At 43.3% G+C, this 13,531-nt stretch overlaps 1 protein-coding gene across 2 annotated transcripts in view; it reads left to right on the top strand.

Annotated features, from left to right (window-relative positions):
- Positions 1-13,187, top strand: part of FOXJ3 (forkhead box J3) — a 69,268-nt gene extending 56,081 nt beyond the window's left edge. For both annotated transcript variants that reach the window (XM_075839527.1, XM_075839528.1), the window contains 6 exons: positions 2,971-3,130; positions 5,277-5,747; positions 7,104-7,193; positions 10,473-10,664; positions 12,229-12,333; positions 13,037-13,187. In XM_075839527.1, the coding sequence (XP_075695642.1) occupies positions 2,971-3,130; positions 5,277-5,747; positions 7,104-7,193; positions 10,473-10,664; positions 12,229-12,333; positions 13,037-13,152 (1,134 nt within the window). In that variant the 3' untranslated portion in view covers positions 13,153-13,187. The remainder of the gene's footprint in view (positions 1-2,970; positions 3,131-5,276; positions 5,748-7,103; positions 7,194-10,472; positions 10,665-12,228; positions 12,334-13,036) is intronic.
- The last annotated feature ends 344 nt before the right edge of the window (positions 13,188-13,531 follow it).

Below are 13,531 nucleotides of genomic sequence, written 5' to 3'. Positions count from 1 at the left end.
GCAATTAGTGGGGAAGCGCATGGTAAAGGGGGACTCCTGTGCTTATGCATCTGAGGAATTGCTGGCGGTCAAGTTCAGGGATCGCAAAGATGTGTATGTGCTAAGCACGATTCATACCGCAGGAACAGTGGCAGTGAGGGAAAGAGGGGCAACATCGGACAAGCACAAACCAGTGAGCGTGTCCGAATATAACAAGTACATGGGGGGGGTGGATTTAAGCGACCAGGTTTTACAGCCCTATTTAGTAAAACGCAAAACTAAAACCTGGTACAAAAAGGTGGCCATTTATTTGTTACAGGTGGCCATCCACAACTCATTTGTGCTCTATAAAAAAAACAGAGGCAGAGACACATACCTGGATTTCCAGGAGAAAATTATTGAAGGCCTCATTTTTGATGTTCAGGACACCCGAGAATGCCCCCAGTCTGAGGATGTCACGCGACTGACTGAAAGACACTTCGTCAGTCGGATTCCCCCAACAGCAACCAGAAGCAACCCCCAGAAAAAGTGCCGCGTCTGCAGAAAAGACGGGCACCGCAAAGATTCCCGATATTTCTGTCCCTCATGTCCCTCGCAACCAGGCCTGTGCATTGAGCCATGTTTTAAAAAATACCACACTGTTCTGAATTATTAGATTTTAGTTAATTTGTTGAAAATATATTTGCCCTACATTACGTTTTTATTTTTCCCCTGATTTTACTCCAAGGGTGAGGGAGGGAATGGGTGGGGGGTGGATGTCATGTTTGATGTTTTCTAAAGTTCATCTGCTGGAGAGCTCCATTTGCATTAACCTGAAATTTCTTATTTTAGAAAACCCCAAAAAATAAATTCCCATTATACCCCTAGATGAATATTTTGGGATTTCTGCTTCGAGAGCAGATATTTTGGAAGTGTTATAGAAACTCTGTTGAGTTTTGTAAAACCAGCTTTGAAAAAAAGCGATTTGTGAAATAATCTTCTTCTATCGTCCGCCCTCCTACATCTCTATGTGATAAATAAGGCCCACATATTTGGTATCCCCATGCACGGGAGAAGTGGCAGAATGTGAACGGAGATTAATTTTGACCGTGGTCTATACCGTGTGTGAAAAATGCTGGTATAAACTGACGCATTTGCTAAAAAATTGCTAATTTTATTTTGATCCATCTTATTCAAGAAACTTTCAGAAGAAAACGGGACTGTCTAAAAATATGATAAACCCCTTGAAGGAAACCTTGTGGGGTCTACTTGTGTGAATGAAGTCATTTATGGGGTGTTTCTAATGTTTCAGCAGCATTAGGCCCCCCAGAAAACAGTATGCTGCTATAAAATCAAGTGCAGAATTCCTGGACCGAAAAGGCCAAAAAGCCTCCTTTTATGCCAAGCCCTGGCACATGCCCGTGAATAAAGCACACATATTTGGTATCCCCATGCACGGGAGAAGTGGAAGAATGTGAAATGCGATGAATTTTGTCCGTGGTCCATTTTGTGTGTGAAAAAGCTAGCATAAACTGGCGCAATTGTTAAAAAAAAAAGGTAATTTTATTTTGTTCCATCTTATTCAAGAAACTTTCAGAAGAAAACTGGACTGTCTAAAAATATGATAAACCCCTTGAAGGAAACCTTGTGGGGTCTACTTGTGTGAATGAAGTCATTTATGGGGTGATTCTAATGTTTCAGCAGCATTACACCCCCCAGAAAACAGTATGCTGCTATAAAATCAAATGCAAAATTCCTGGACCAAAAAGCCTCCTTTTATGCCAAGCCCTGGCACATGCCCGCACAGCGAATAAGGCACACATATTTGGTATCCCCATGCACGGGAGAAGTGGAAGAACGTGAAAGGAGATGAATTTTGGCCGTGGTCTATACCGTGTGTGAAAAATACTAGCCTAAACTGACGCATTTGCTAAAAAAGTGCTGATTTTATTTTGTTCCATCTTATTCAAGAAACTTTCAGAAGATAACTGGACTTGCTAAAAATATGATAAACCCCTTGAAGGAAACCTTGTGGGGTCTACTTGTGTGAATGAAGTCATTTATGGGGTGTTTCTAATGTTTCAGCAGCATTAGGCCCCCCAGAAAACAGTATGCGGCTCTAAAATCAAATGCAAAATTCCTGGACCGAAAATGCCAAAAAGCCTCCTTTTATGCCAAGCCCTGGCACATGCCCGCACAGCGAATAAGGCACACATATTTGGTATCCCCATGCACGGGAGAAGTGGAAGAACGTGAAAGGAGATGAATTTTGGCCGTGGTCTATACCGTGTGTGAAAAATACTAGCCTAAACTGACGCATTTGCTAAAAAAGTGCTGATTTTATTTTGTTCCATCTTATTCAAGAAACTTTCAGAAGAAAACTGGACTTGCTAAAAATATGATAAACCCCTTGAAGGAAACCTTGTGGGGTCTACTTGTGCGAATGAAGTCATTTATGGGGTGATTCTAATGTTTCAGCAGCATTAGGCCCCCCAGAAAACAGTATGCTGCTATAAAATCAAATGCAAAATTCCTGGACCGAAAAGGCCAAAAAGCCTCCTTTTATGCCAAGCCCTGGCACATGCCCGCACAGTGAATAAGGCTCACATATTTGGTATCCCCATGCACGGGAGAAGTGGAAGAATGTGAAAGGAGATGAATTTTGGCCGTGGTTCATACCGTGTGTGAAAAATGCTAGCATAAACCGACGCAATTGTTAAATTCTTGCATTTTTTTCCAATTTTGCCCACTTTAGTGAAAAAAAAAAAAATGATATATACTGACAAATGCCACTAAAACAAAGCCCTATCTGTCCTTTAAAAAGAGTGTAAAATTCAAAGATGAACTTTATTCACCTGCTGAGTTATAGTCATGTAAAGAAGCGCATAGCAAAATTGTGAAATTTGCTCTGGTCATTTAGCTGTAAAACAGCCTAGTCCTTAACCGGTTAAAAAAATAGACCGTTTGGAGTATTTTCTCGCTATTAAAATGTTTTCTCTCATTCGATCCTAGGTAACGAACCATCCAGAGCAACCCGCCCCAACATTAACGCAGCAGTCCCAGTACAACACACCAGAGCGAGAAAAACTATTCCCCGAATATAACTTTGAAGATCTCAGTGACTCTTTTAGAAGCCTATACAAGAATGTATTTGCTCAGTCTATAAGTCAAGGTAGGCATAGCGAAGGGGTCCTAAGCACTTCAGACCATGCAGTGTTCAAAGGGGTTATCCCCAAATCATAAATTATCACCTATCCACAGCATAGGTGAGAATTTTCTGATCCCTGGGGGCCCCACCAATCGTGGGTACCAGGATACCGAATACCCAGATCCCCCTCACTGCTCTACCACAGTGAGAAGGAGCATGTGCCCGCTGCTCCATTCACTGCCTATGAGAATGATGTAAACAGCTGAGCTCTGTACTCGGCTATTTCTGTCATTCCCATAGACTTTGAATAGAGCAGCAGCGCGCATGCTCAACCGCCGCCCGACTCATTAGAGCAGTGAGGAGGAACGGGAGTTCGGGACTCATGTTCTCACAATCGGTGGGGCCCCTAGCGATCAGAAAATTCGCACCTTTCCTGTGGATAGGTGATAATTTATGATTTTGGGAATACCCCTTTAAGTTATATATCACTGATAGAATAATCTCCCAGCACTTGACGTTGTCAACTTCTTTTATAAATAAAGTTTTGATCTAGAAACCTGCTGCAGTTTCTGTGAACAACTTGTACAGAAATGTAACATTAAAACTATCCTTGCCCATAGCAACCAATCAGAGCTCCGCTTTCATTTCTTAAGCTGCTCTGGAAAAATGAAAGTTGTGCTGTGATTGGTTGTTATGGACACCAAGGCCAGTTTTATTAATTAGGCAGTAAACATAAATGAGTCCCAATATATCTAGTCCGACAAATACTGTTCGACGACAAACACGGGTGGGTGTCTCTGTATACTACGATCAGTCATAAAATTAACCCACTGACGGGTGAAGTGAATAGTATTGATTATCCCGTTGCAATGGCGCCAGACAGGAGGTTGGATATATTAGGCCTCAAGTGAACAGTCCAATCTTGAAGTTGAGATGTTGGAATCAGGAAAAATGGGCAAGAATAAGGATCTGAGAGACTTTTACAGGGGACGAATTGTGATGGATAGAAGACTGGGTCAGAGCATCAGCGTCCAGCAAATTTTGTGGGGTGTTCCCGGTGTGCAGTGGTTAGTACCTACGAAAAGTGGTTTAAGAAAGGACAACCAGTGACCCAGCGACAGGGTCATGGGCGCCCAAGGCTCATTGATGTGCCAGGATGGCCGGGTGCGCGTGTGTCGCACTGGTGAAGAGAGGCCACCAGGATGCACTCTGGGAAGAAGACAAGTTGGCGGAGGCAGTGTGATGTTCTGCTGGGAAACCTTGGGTCCTGGCATTCGTGTGGATCTATTGTTGCACACCAAGTACACCCCTATAGGGCAGCGGTATTCCCGAGTGGCCATGCCCTCTTTCAGCAGGATAATGTCCATGCCATACTGCAAAGATTGTTCAGGAATGGTTTGAGGGACATGACAAAGAGTTCAAGGTGTTGACTGGTCTCCAAATTCAATCTGATCGATCGATCGTCTGTGGGATGTGCTGGAAAACAAGTCCGATCCATGGAGGCCGCACCTCACACCTTACAGGACGTAAAGGATCTGCTACTAACGTCTTCTAGATACCACAGGAACCTTCAGAGGTCTTGTGGAGTCCGTGGCTTGACGGGCCAGAGCTGCAAATTCACAATGGGTTCAAGGAAACCTCCAGATATTTCCTTTTTTGTAAAGAGATTTTCCTAAATTAATATTTTATGACCCGTCAACCAGAGATTCATTTAATTGGAGGTTGTCCCTGCTTGTTTAGCTCTTTCTGAAGCCGGTTCAGGAACTACTACTTGTATTCTCCATAAAATAACAATACTGGAGCATCTTTTCCAAAAAATCTGCATGGTGTCGTTCCTCTGTTGTTCCTTCTGGAAATATTTGAAAGTTTTGACAACTGGGCGTTAACATTCTCCTTGTCAATGGGGCGTGTCTCTAATATTCTGTCACTGTCCAATCAGCGCGGTCAGTGCAAGACTAACACGAGGAATGGTAACGCTCAGTTGTTACTGTTTTCATACATTTCCAGTAGGAATAATAGAGGAATGGCACCATATATTTACTAAAACAAAACCTGTTAGGAGATATGACGCTGTGTATAATAAGGAGGATTAAAGCGGGTCCGATACAGTAAAGGATCAATAACTTTTGTGAAATAACCATAATCTCCTGTTTTCTTTCTTTTCCTCCAGGACTGATGAATCTCCAGTCAGAATCCTCCCAGCAGACACATTCACCCTGCTCATATCAGCACTCCCCTAGTAGCACAATGAGTTCTCAGCAGCACGGTAGCCAAAATAACCTGACAAATAGCCATGCGAGTAATCTTGGCACAACTGTGGGTGACTCCATGGGACAAGTGCACATGTCCCACACTCCCATCCATACACAGCAGTCCCAGCAGTCCCCACACATACATCACACTGTAGTACATCATCAACACCCCAACCAGCACACATCTCACTGTCACCAACAAGCGTCACACCAACCGCAGCACCCTCAGCAACGCGCTCCGCACCCTGCACAGCACTCGCCGCATCAAGCACAGCACGCCGCTCAGCATTCTGCACAACACCAGCATATACAACATCACCCAAATCATCAGCACCAACCTATTACACATCAAACCTCTCTAACACAGCAGCAGCTACCTTGTAATTCAGGTAAGAACAGGTCCATGTATCTTGCATTATATTTGTCAGTAGAGCTCACACTTTTCATTAGAAAAAATATGAAACCCTGAGAGCAGCTGCAGAGGAATGGAGGAGTCTAGGACGGAGCTGAGATTTGTCCTTCTGTGCCGCAAGACTCCACCTGCAAATAGTATTCACTTGACTACAGGCAGGACCTCCACTTATTAAAGACTATGTCCATCTTTGTAACATATATTTTTGTATTGCTCCAGTGTATATAAAAAGCCAAACTTTTGAAAATTGTTTTGATTAAAAACTCCCAGCTCTAATGCATTCCTATATCGCCATGGTTACAGACTACAAACAATATATGTAGTCTGACCCTGCAGTGATGTGTCACTTTTCTACTGTCTGTAGGTCAGCAAGGAAAAGTGGCAGAGACTTAACATACGACTTCAGGATCAGACTACATAGGGTGTGTTTGTAGTCTGTAACCATGGAGACTCACAGCTCTGCATAGGATCTGGATACCCAAAGTGTTTTTAATTAAAACTATTTGCAAAGCTCATTCCGTTTTCGTGTTTTACATGCATTAGAGCATTGAAAATAATTGTTTGCAAAGCTGAATATAGCCTTAAAGTTTGATCCCATTGAAGACACTCAATTGTTTTTTACAATGCCCTGTACATAAAGTAAAATACTGTACAATGGCATTGGGGATGTTTTGGCAGAAAAGACTGTGGCGCTATTGTGTGACGTCCACATACTAATCAGGAGGCGTGGTATTCTCTAGAAACGTACTATGGTATTCTTTTTCTTGGCGTATTGTACTGTGCGTATGAAGAAGTAGAGAAAGTGCTTAGTTCTCACTCCCTGGTGCGTAAACAAGAATAATTTTGTAATATTGGCCTGGGTTTTCAGTTTCTATTCTTAGTCCCTATTTAATTAAGATTATGAGATTCAGGAACACTTTGTCTGATCTGGGATTCTGTACAACAGGAATAAATGTTCTTAGTTTTCCACGTCCGAGGTGCATCCGTGCTCAGCGCTGCGGGACGCGATGTCAAGCATCCGCCATAGTTGAGAGTCTATGGAGGGATGCGTGATAAGATAGGACATGTCCTATTTTCCCACGGACCCTTCACACGGTCCCTTGAAACAACGGCTGTGTGAACGGCCACGTTGAATTACATAGGTCCTTTGTACGGCCGCTGTTTCAACGGCCGTCGCACGGACTTTTAACACGCTCGTGTAAATAAGGCCTATGGGTTGTTACCAAGCTTTCCCAGACGCCTGAATGGCAAATCTGCCTAGCTATGGAGTAGTAATGGGATGTATCACTGCATAACTAAGTAAACTGAATGTCTTTATAACTTTTCTCCCCAGACTGGTACTCGACTCTAGACATGCTCAAAGAAAGCTGCCGTATTGCCAGCAGTGCCAACTGGTCAGATGTGGATCTCTCCCAGTTCCAAGGTAAAGAGCAGGACTCTCCATGTAACACATTGTTGTCATTTAGTCTAGGGCTCCAAAATGGCGGCTTCCTTTTGAGTTTTAATAATGTCTTGGCTTTCTGGAGATCTCAAATCTGTATTGGTATTTGTGGAACTTTTGTTTTTTCAGCTCCCATAATGGCTGCTTCCCCAGTTCTCTCTATTATGCATCTGTTGTCCATTTGTAATCCAAACCAGTATGGGATTTCTAGCACAGCATCTCTGGATCAGGAGCAGAGGCCCAGGAATTAACCGCGGTGTTTGCTGCTCTGTCTTTGAGATTTGGCAGACTAAAAGTTCAGGTCTTGTGAAGCGTCCATAAAACACACAGACATCAGGGCTGCTCCGACATGCGTGTATTACATATACATTTCTCCCGGCGTCCGCTGCTGATTTATGTTCTGTGTACGTCTACGGTGGGACCTTCAATTTACAACTTCCATGTTTATCCTGTTTAGTTTTGCACAAACGTTTGATCGTCTTTTCCGTATGAAATGGCACGTAAATGTCACCTTTCCAAAGCTGTGCCTGCAAATCATGTATGGAGTCACAAGAGGAGCGAAACTATGTTCCAGCAATGCTGGTCTCCTGGTGTTACTGGGAAAGGATCCTGAATCGGAGTCATGAAAAAGGTTAAATGTTAAAACCACATTTGCAAAAGAATTTCTGTGGCTATTAAAGGGGCTCTCCACACTTTTTATAAACCTGCACATGACACAACCAACCTAAAGTTCATTTTTTAAGTATTTCTTCGTGAATGGGGCTGAGCTGCAATATCGGACAAAGGTTTTGCTGTTTCCTTTAAAGCCCAGATAAAAGTAAATTTCCTGCTAATTTTTTTTGCGGATTAATTTCTTCGCACATCTTTATATTGATCGCAGCTCCATTTTCTGATGAGCACCAAAGCCCCTGCATAGACGTAGTGCTGGCCATCTTGAGCCACCACTTGGGAAAAGTTTACTGCATACTGCCATTGAACTCATTAAAGGGTTTTCTCATCCGGGACATTTATGACATCCACAGGATATGTCATAAATGTCAGATAGATGCGGGTTCCACATCTAATAGAACGGGACTCCTAACCCCCGTCCTACCGCTCTTGTGTTCCCACTGAAGCGCGTGATTTACGACCATGCTAGATGAAAACAGCGTAGCTCGCTGAGCTACGCTGTTTCCGTAAGTCCTATAGTAGTGAATGGTAGTTACGAAAACAGCGCAGCTCCGCGAGCTACGCTGTTTTCATCTAACATAGTCGTAAATCACGCGCTACAGTGGGAACACCAGAGCGGTAGAACGGGGGTTTGGGAGCCCCGTTCTAGAGATAGGTGCAGGTCCCAGAGGTAGGACCAATATCTATTTGACATATGTATATGTCATAAATGTCCCTGATCGTAAAACCCCTTTAACCAGTTCAGGACGGGGCTATTTTGCGCCTTCAGGACCAGACACCGTTTAGCCATTTTTAGCACGTGTTAGTTAAATGGCTATAACTTTTTTATTTGTTGGGCTAACGACGTGATTTTAGCGACGTTTTTTTCCGTAGACAATACAGGTTTCTTTTTTTTTTTATCGTTTTCATACACACCTTTTTTGCTATTTTAGCATTTTTATTCATAAAGTTTGAAAACAATAGTAAAAAAATAAGCTTTTTTACGTTTCAGCTATTTTTTTGGGGTAATAACATAGTTTTACCCTAAAATAGACCTTTTATTTGTGATCGCCACTGTCTACCGTAAATTTTTATATATTACATGTCTATATTAGGGTAATTGGGTTAGCGCTAGCGTTACAACAATGATTGGCGGGGGGGGAACGTTTTTTTTTGGGGGGGTGGGTATTTTATGTGTATTTATTATTTACATTTTTTTTGCACTTTACTTTATTATTTTTTTATTACTATGGTCTGTCCCCCAAAGGTCAAAGAAGACCTTTGGGGAACTTTATATATTTTTTTTCTTTCTTTTACACCATGTTTTTCCACTGTAACTGGAGCTGCACAGCAGCCCCAGTTACAGGGGAAATCAGCCCTCTCATAGTGACGATTGCCACTAATAGGGCTGTGCTGGGTCTAGTAAGACCCAGCAGCAGTCTGCCACTAACGGCACCCGGCGATCATGTGACCAGTCACATGATCACCGGGAGGAATAGAGACAGCGCCGCTGCTGCTCTCTCTATTCCTATACACAGCGTTCATTGAACGCTGTGTAAAAAGACATCGGAGAAGACAGAAGCAGCGAAAGCTGCTTCTATCCTCTCCTCAGGGTCCCCGGCAGTCACTGACAGCCGGAGACCCGACATTCAGCTGCCCGATCGCGCGGGCAGCAAGTTAAAACCCGAGCCGTAAAAAGTCTATGGCTCGGGTTTTAAGGACCCTGACCGCTGGCCGTAAAAACACAGCCGGCGGTCGGGAACCAGTTAAGGGGGTCGTCCAGTTTAGAAAAGCTATTTCCATACACCCTATTAAGGAATTCGGAGTTAACAGAAAGGAGGTCCTCTATTCAGGATCATCATCTCTTGGCCTGAGTGGAGAGCGACTAAAAAGAGTGTCTCTTACGCTGGAGGACCTGTCCTGCATTAAAAAGACAACCTATAGATTTTAATGGACACTGTGTAATGTTTAATTTCCCCTGTGGTGGCGCTGCAGGGAAATTAAACAATTACTGACAGGTTTCGCCACAGATTACATCTAATCGCTGGGGGTCACAGCAGGGGGCCTATTTGTTATCGGCTTATTGTCAAGGGGACCTATCTAACAAGTAGGGCTTGTCCAAAGTAAAATAGACCCCATGTTTATAAGACAATATGCAGCTCCCTCTAGTGGTGGCTGTAAGCAGCCAGCATGTTATCTCTAAACTGTCTATATAGGAGTTTTGAAGTTCTGTCTAAGGAAAAAGGACCTATGATCGCTATGAATTAAGGAGATTTCACGACCTAAAAATATGATGATAAAATCTGGGGATTTACTGCACTAGGCCAGAGTCATGGAGCTTTTTCTGCCCCCAAAGTTTCACCTCCCTGTACCTGCCCGGCACTGTTCCGGGGATCTCGCTCCATATTGAGTAGATTGCAGCTCTTATATTCAACCAGATACAGATCTAACTCTGTATCTGGAGGGGAATGGAAAATGACTGCTCTTTAGTAAACGAAAAATGTAATATATTCAGATGCTGCTTCTTTTCCTCTTATTACTCATTTATGTCACATTCTTCTATTTTCTGGGTATTTAAAAGACGCAAATAATTTTTTTCCTCTTTTACTTCAGGTTTAATGGAAAGTATGAGACAAGCGGATCTGAAGAACTGGTCACTGGATCAAGTTCAGCTTGCAGACCTGTGCTCCTCACTCAGTGAATTCTTCAATCACACTGGGTTTATCCACCCGCAGAGCAATGTGCAGTCTCCTGTATGTCATGGTAACATGCATAGTACGAAACCTATACAGCACCTTGGGACAGGTAAGGAACTCCTAGTAGTGTAGAAAGTAGAGAAATAGCAGGTTAAATATCAACCGACTCGGCCCCCATGCACACGGCAGTGCCTGTAAGTTAGATCCGTGATTACGGGGACTGGCGGCCGCGGACAGCCGTCCAAATTTACGGGCCGTGCCCCCATTCTAAAGTATGAGAGCACGGTCCATAAAATAAAAAAATAGGACATGTCCTATTTCTTTTACGGAAGGTTTCTATGGCACGGACTTCTTCCCGTAAATATATAGGAAGGTGTCCGTTGGCCATAGAAATGAATGGGTCCGTAATTATGGACAAATTCTACGGTCGTGTGCATGGAGCCCAACACCATGAAAATAAATATCCTAGACTTGAATGTCTTACATGGTTTGAATGGACGTGCACCCCTTTTGGGGACATGTTCCCTTTTTTCTACCAACCATGGTTTTCCACGTTATGTTTTGCTCTGTGATTAGTGACAAATTGTCATCAGTTTCCATGTGTTTTGCCCATCTGTCACCCATTGACATCAGTGATTTGAAAAACAGATCATGGCGGAACTAATAAAGACTGATATAGATTGAGTCCCTTAACCCAACTCCGTACGTGTATGTCAGGGTGATCACGCGACACCGCAACTCTGGATCACCGTGGGAGTGTGGCCGTGATTACAGCCGGGATCGGAGAGGACTCTGATCCCAGTTGTTTAACCCCTTAGCAACTGTGACCTCCTAAGGTGTTTGACAGCGGGAAGGGACAACCTCTTTCAGCCCATTACTCCTGTAAAACAGATGCTGATGTGTAGCCAGGGCACAGCCTAATAGATTGCTTCTCAGATTGTTACTGACCCGCTATAATGTTTGCTTTACTGAGTATACAAGCCTTATATAAAGGATCACAGAAGTCCCTAGTGGGACTAAGAAAATAATGAAAGTAAGTTTAATAAAGTTTGTAAATATAGAAAAAAAAAATATTTTTATTTTACTTTACTCTTTTTTTTCTTTAAGTGTTTTTTTTTTCATCAAAAGTGTAAAAAAACAAAACAAAAACCCCCACATAAATGGTATTATAACGACACGTTTAAGTTAACATGTGATTCAAACTGCACTTTGAATAATGTAAAAAAAAGTTTTAGAAATAACTTATATGGACCCCAAAATGGTGCCGTTGAAAACTACAACTTATCTCGCAAAAAAAAAAAAGATACAGCTTTCAGAATGGGGCAACACAAAAATAAAAAAATTTCAGCAGTTCTGAAGGCCAAAATAGGCTTGGTCCTTAAGGGGTTGAAAATGAATAGGATTGTTCTATATCGCAACTATGCGCTTAACTGTGTATTCACACGTTGCAGTAGAAGCGCGGTTTTAAGAAAACGGCATGGTGTTAGCCTTTGGTACTTTGGCAAAAAACTAGGTCCAACTACAAGCTGTGAATATACACTAAGAATACAGCTCTAAATCCACCCCACGACTGTGTGACCGGTCATGTGTACACGCATGACCCCACAACATAAGACCCCGTAAGAAATTGTTTCATGTGATTTATTCCTTTTTTTTTTTTTCCTGTTTCTCAGGAAATGTTTATCTGGACTCCAGGCAAAATGTTCCTACTTCCATGATGGGACCCCCAGGTTACTCTCATATACCACCTATGAACACTACAGGATCCGGCTTGTCAGGTATGTTGTTACCTCTGTGAGAATAACAGGACACTAAGGCTCTGTTCACACATCGTGATTTGTTAGATTTTGATGCAGTTTTTTGGGACAAAGACAGAAGTCGTTTCAAAAGGAGTGAGAAATATAAAGAAAGAACACGCTTCTCCTTCATCCTGGATCCAGTTCCGGCTTTGGCTCAAAAATCTAAGATAAGCGTGGCAGCCGTCGCCCAGATAAGCGTGGCAGCCGTCGCCCAGATAAGCGTGGCAGCCGTCGCCCAGATAAGCGTGGCAGCCGTCGCCCAGATAAGCGCGGCAGCCGTCGCCCAGATAAGCGCGGCAGCCGTCGCCCAGATAAGCGCGGCAGCCGTCGCCCAGATAAGCGCGGCAGCCGTCGCCCAGATAAGCGCGGCAGCCGTCGCCCAGATAAGCGCGGCAGCCGTCGCCCAGATAAGCGCGGCAGCCGTCGCCCAGATAAGCGCGGCAATTGATTCCGTTTCTATGGGGTTGAAAGGAGTTAATACCAACATGTAGAGCGGTATATAGCCGTTACGGGCTTACTGCCATAAGGAATTTCCTGACCGGATCTACCAGCAAAATATTTCTATCGGCGGCTTTACTTTTTGCAAATGGAGGGAGATCCTGTTCAATAAGTCATTTTCCGCAATAATGCTATTGACTATAAAGGCATAATTGTTAATATGGGATTTTATTATTATTAACAGGGCACCACGGAGTCATGAACCAACCTCACATGATGCCGTCCACAAATTTCCACATACGTCGCCCCCTTCCTGCAGACGACATCCAAGATGATTTTGACTGGGACTCTATTGTATAGCACTATTCAAATACAATAGCTCTACTGTCTTGTTACCCCCGTGTTGTTGGTATAAGTGACCATGAATGTGAGATGGTAAAAAAAAAAAAAAAAAAGTAAAGACATCCGCGTGAGGAGCGAAAAACCCCGATAACTGCGATCAATGATATCGTTGATGACAATCAAAACTGTTCTTCGCAGGAGAAATGATATCAATGCTTATTGACCCTGTAGGTCGGTGCTTTGCAACCTATAGCTCATAGGCTGTTGTCAAACCATAACCCCCAGCATCTCGGCTATCCCTAGGGCATGCTTGGAGTTGTAGCATCACGGCGAGTGGGGAGATCCAAGTTGCAGAACGCCGCAGTAGATCGTGTTTGCCTCCCTGACCAGCTGCCGC

Source organism: Rhinoderma darwinii, chromosome 10, assembly GCF_050947455.1.
Source record: "Rhinoderma darwinii isolate aRhiDar2 chromosome 10, aRhiDar2.hap1, whole genome shotgun sequence".
Lineage (NCBI taxonomy): Eukaryota > Metazoa > Chordata > Amphibia > Anura > Rhinodermatidae > Rhinoderma > Rhinoderma darwinii.
Note: the sequence above shows the minus strand (reverse complement) of the source record. Positions and strands in the feature narration are given on the sequence as shown.